Source organism: Monopterus albus, unplaced genomic scaffold (assembly GCF_001952655.1).
Source record: "Monopterus albus unplaced genomic scaffold, M_albus_1.0 scaffold131.1, whole genome shotgun sequence".
In the NCBI taxonomy this organism is placed as follows: domain Eukaryota; kingdom Metazoa; phylum Chordata; class Actinopteri; order Synbranchiformes; family Synbranchidae; genus Monopterus; species Monopterus albus.
In genome coordinates, this window is record NW_018128011.1 from 211,749 (window position 1) to 216,861 (window position 5,113).

At 45.7% G+C, this 5,113-nt stretch overlaps 1 protein-coding gene across 6 annotated transcripts in view; it reads left to right on the forward strand.

Annotated features, from left to right (window-relative positions):
• Window positions 1-5,113, forward strand: part of caskin1 (CASK interacting protein 1) — a 100,249-nt gene that overhangs the window by 91,136 nt on the left and 4,000 nt on the right. For 5 of the 6 annotated variants that reach the window (XM_020613248.1, XM_020613251.1, XM_020613250.1 and 2 more), the window contains 3 exons: window positions 78-1,294; window positions 1,475-1,777; window positions 2,633-3,215. In XM_020613248.1, coding sequence (XP_020468904.1) covers window positions 78-1,294; window positions 1,475-1,777; window positions 2,633-3,215 — 2,103 coding nt within the window. The remainder of the gene's footprint in view (window positions 1-77; window positions 1,295-1,474; window positions 1,778-2,632; window positions 3,216-5,113) is intronic. The other variant, XM_020613249.1, reaches the window with a different exon arrangement.

Below are 5,113 nucleotides of genomic sequence, written 5' to 3' on the forward strand. Positions count from 1 at the left end.
TTTCTTTAATTGGCCAGCCATTACATCCAGTCTTAATAATCTTCTTATTAATGTGAAGAGTTTCTTTCTCTCTCCAGAGGTCATGTCTCCAAAGATGAGCACCTTCCAGGACAGCGAGTTGAGCACGGAGCTACAGAGTGCCATGACCCAGCCAGGTCAGGAGATCAAAGCTCAGCGAACTCGTACCCTCAGCAAAGACCATGATGAGGTGATGACAGGAGGAGGAGGTGCTGGGCCACCCAAGAAGGAGGCGCGGACTATGAGACAGCAGAGCAGCCAGGGAAGCACGTCCTCCCACAGAGGCGGTGTCTCCTCTCAAGGCAAACACCGTCACTCCCACTCTCAGCCTGCTCCTCCCTACACACCTCCTCACACCCCTACAAAGACTAGAACCTCATCTTCTTCCTCCACCTCCTCTGCCCAGAGCACAGCTTCCCCACCAGCCAAAACAAAGCCATCCCCCCACTTTTTTCAGGGGGAGAGACCTCAGTCGCCACGCTCCCACCCCCACCCTCCTCAGTCTCCCACCCACCGCGGAGCTCCATGTACCCAGCTTCAGCCCCAGCAGCAGGCGCAGCCTCAAGTCCAGCTACAACACCAGGCACACCCTCAACACCATCCACAGATGCAGGTGATGGAGGTCAGGGAAAGCCAACAATCACAGGTCCCACTCCTCTGTCTCCCACCAGAGGCTGAGCTGGCTGAGCTGGCTGAGGGAGAAGGAGCAGACCCCACGGCACTCCAGAAGAAACATGCCCACACCCTTCACCGATATGCCATATCCGATGGGGAGTGTGATCAGAGGGCAGGGGGAGCAGGAGGAGGAGGAGGAGGAGGAGGAGGAGAAGCAGAGGTAGCAGGAGGTCAGGTCTCAGCCGTTGTCAAAGGGGAAGGAGGTAAATATGCCACAGTGACCCATCGTGTCAGCCGCAGCCACTCTGTCCGCAACCAGGAAAAGAATACCAGTCGCAGTCAGACGCAGTCCTTCGCTCTGCGTCAGAAGAAAAAAGGCCCACCCCCACCACCTCCCAAACGCTCCAGCTCTGCCATTTCCAGTTCCAACTCCAACCTGACAGATGCCAACGCACAGCAGCATACGCTCACCACCACAGGGGGCATGCTGGATGTGCCTTATCACCAACAGAGACGGGCCAGTGACCTGGGGGTGTCCGTGGAAACAGGTGCTGTGGAGACGAGCAGCATGGGTAGTGTTAGAAGCATCGCTGCTATGTTGGAAATGTCTTCAATAGGGGGTGGACCCAAAGGCATGGCACTGCAGAAGAATTACCTGCAGGTATTTTAGAATACACTTTGTCTGTATGAGTCATTGTAAATATCCACACATTATATTCGGAATATTCACACATTTATATATGTTCTGTATATAGTCTGTAAAGTGTCAAGTTTCCACATTAATTTAGGTGATTAAAGAGCTATAACATGATCAACCAGTGACACTGTTGTGTGTGTACAGGTGGGAAAAACCCGTGATGCCATTGGCCTGGACGGCGAGGTGGTGAACCGACGGCGGACCATCAGTGGCCCTGTCACCGAGCTGGTAGCAGCTGCTCGGCGTGACCAGCCAACTCCCTACACTTTCCCCTGTCCTTCTACCCAGCCAGAAACCTCCCCATCTGCTATAAATTCCTTCTCACCCAATCCTCCATCTTCACCTGACCCCAGCACGGGAGGCAGTGGCAGTTCATCGGAGAACCTACCATTTGCAGAGGAAGGAAGCTTGACCATCCGCCGCCAGGGTCGAGGAGAAGAAGGACAGGTAGCTATCTATATATATGTTTATCTATCAATCTGTCTGTGGCTACATTCACATTACAGGACTTCATGCTCAATTTTGATTTTTATGTCAGATCTGATATTTTTGTGCTGATGGTTCACATTAATGTATGTATCGAGCTCCGATTTGAACACCGCTGAGGTCTTAAACTGCCACATGTATGAGTGTGTACAAGGCTAACATTATTAGTCAGACAATCAAATCACACAATTCCCTCAAAAATTGCTCATTTACAATATGTTCCCTCTAGTTTGGCTTGAACAGAAGCTTCTCCATAAATGTTTATCAAGTGTGAAATGTCCTTGTCTCTCCACTGACCCCCGTCACTGTTGTTGGTCTCCCCCATGTTTATTTTTACCACTCTATGAGGGGCTTACACTGAGTGACAGTGACAGGTGATATGTGCATGCGCAGAGGAGTGAGACATTAAGAAATAAATTCCAATTTGACCATTCTCACAGCAGTCACATGGTCAGAGATTGGATGTGAATCAGATGTAGGACCACATGTGCAATGATCTCATATGGAAAAAAATCAGATTTGGTTTGCGCAAAAGATCAAATCTGAGTCACTCATCCAAAAATTGGATTTGAGTGACTTCAGCTGGTAATGTGAAGGTAGTTTGACTATCTATACTATCTATGTCTATCTATATAAGTATCTACTGTATGTATGTATGCCTTGTAACGTGCTAAAGTTAAATGTGCCCTTTTGTAGTAAGCTAATGTGAAACCTTTGTTCTGTAAGCTTTGTGCTATCCATTTATCTTTGTCAATGTTTTTTGACTGTTTGTGCAAAAATGACCTCTTGTCATGAATGTATGAATTTTTCCGTTAGTGTGTATTTTGTGTCTGTCTGCAGGGTGACAGCGAGGGTCCGCAGGGGGATGGTGGTTATTCGCAGGATGATGTCTCCAGGGTCGAAACCACAGCGAACTTCAAGCGCCGGCCCCACACCTCCAAACCCTACCCCAATGGCTCCGACTTCATCCTCCAGGAATCGTCCACTGTCAAACGACGGCCCAAGAGTCGTGACAAGGAGCCTGAGACCTACGCAGACCTGGCCACAGCCAACGGTGAGCCTGCAGGCGCTGGGACAGCAAACACCACGCAGCCAGTACCTTACCAGAATGGTACTGCCACAGTGAAACGTCGCCCTGTTTCTGATGCTGGAGTGACAGAGCAGCCGCAACCTCATCAATCTCAACCGCAAATGGCTACAGCACCACCTCACAGAGACAGTATGGACCAAGAAGCTCCAGTGGGCAGTGAAGGAGGTCCAGTGAGGAAACCAAAGCCTCCAGTTTCCCCCAAGCCTGTAGTGGCACAGATAAAGAGACAAGGAGGCCCACAGACCCCCCCGCAGCCTGCCTCCAACAAGAGAGTCCCCCTGCCAGGCCCTGGGACACCTGGGAGCCCAGGTACTCGCAGTGTGTGATTTACATGCTTGTGTCAGGTGGGGGTGAGGACAGGGGGAGTACAGCTTTTTTGAATGGCCACACTGGAAGGTGGGTAGAAAGCCTGCTATCATAAAAAGCAGCAAGACACAGTGAATACAGTTTCAAGAAAAAGTAATTACACTGTTTGCAATTTCCTGGTTTTCTGCATAAACTGCTCATGAAATGTAATCTAATCTTCACCAAAGTCACAGATATCAACAAACACAATATCTCTAAGCCGATAAATCACAAACAGTCATGATCTTTCATTTCTTCATTGAACACACTCATTAAATATACAAAGTGATGGTGGAAAAAGTAATGACAACAGCAGGCTTCCAATGTCACTAAAGGTCACCTGGAGTCAGGTGTTAGTAAACCTGGAGTACAATCAATGAAACAAGAATGGAGTTGTGGTTTAGAACCTAAAATATTCAGACAGTGTCAGTGTGCTATTCAAAATCAGCTGATGTGAGCCAAATATATCCACAAAAGCATGTGCAGTCAAAAAATTCCACTTTTAAAGTTGTGTTCAGATTTTAGGAATTTAATTCTTATATCTAAATAAAGAAAGCAACGTTATTATAAGATCTAGCATACAACCGCAAATCAGAAAAAGTTGTAAAATCAATCTGTATTACATTGAAAACAATACAGCAGCACATTATTTGATGTGATACCTCATCGGTTTTATTCTTTGTTCAAAATAAACACTTCAGTTCTGATGCCTGCAACACATTTGGACAGTAAAGCATTTTCCACAGTGTGATGCTGCCGTTCCTTTTCACAACCGTTAAAAGAGATTTAGGGATTGAGATCATTTGCTCTTTAAGTGTGTCAAGTGTAATTTTGTCCCATTCCTCCTGGCAAAATAGTCTTAAGGTGCGCAACAGTCCTGGATCTTTGTTGACACAATTTGCATTTCAAAATGCATAAATTTTGTATAATATTGGTGGGACTGCAGTCAGGCCAGTCCAGCACTCACACCCTTTTCCTCTACAGCCAGGCCTGTGCACTGAGGTTTTGCATTGTCTTGTTGAAATAAGCATGGACACCCCTGGAAAAGATGTCGCCTTGAAGGAAGCATATGTTGCTCCAAGATCTTTATATACTTTTTAGCATTAATGGAGCCATCACAGAAGTCTAAGTTACCTTTGTCAGGGATCCTGACACAACCTCAGACCCTGACAGACTCCGGCTTTTGGACTTGTTGCTGGGAACAGTCTGGATGGTGCTTTTCATCTTTGGTCCGGAACCTATGGCATCCATTCCTTCCAAAAAAGACCTGAAATACTGATTCATCTGACCACAGTATACATTTCCACTGTGTGATGATCCATTCCAGACACTTCTGAGCCCAAAGCAGTCAACTGTGCTTCTGGACACTGTTGACATAGGACTTCCTTTTGACACAGTACAGTTTTAGGTGGCATTTATGGATGTAACTACGCATTGTAGTGCCTGACACATGTTATGCACCATAGATGGTGACATAGCCAAATCCCTTCCTATCTTTCTTTGAAGAACATTGTTTTAAAAAAAAATTGATGAGGTATCACGTCAAATAATGTGCTGCTGTATTGTTTTTGATGTAATACAGGACACAGATGATTTACAAATCATTACTTTTAATTTTAATTTTGATTTTACATACCATCCCAACTTTTTCTGATTTTGTCAAATGAAATCATCATTTCACTGTTTTACCTCATGACTGGCCCTCAAATTCAACCGCCAACTTTTTTTGGAATATGTTGCAGTAATTATTCTGAACAAAGAATAAAATTGATGAGGCATCACGTCAAATAATGTGCTGCTGTATTGTTTTTGATGTAATGCAGGACACAGATGATTTACAAATTATTACTTTAAATTTTAAT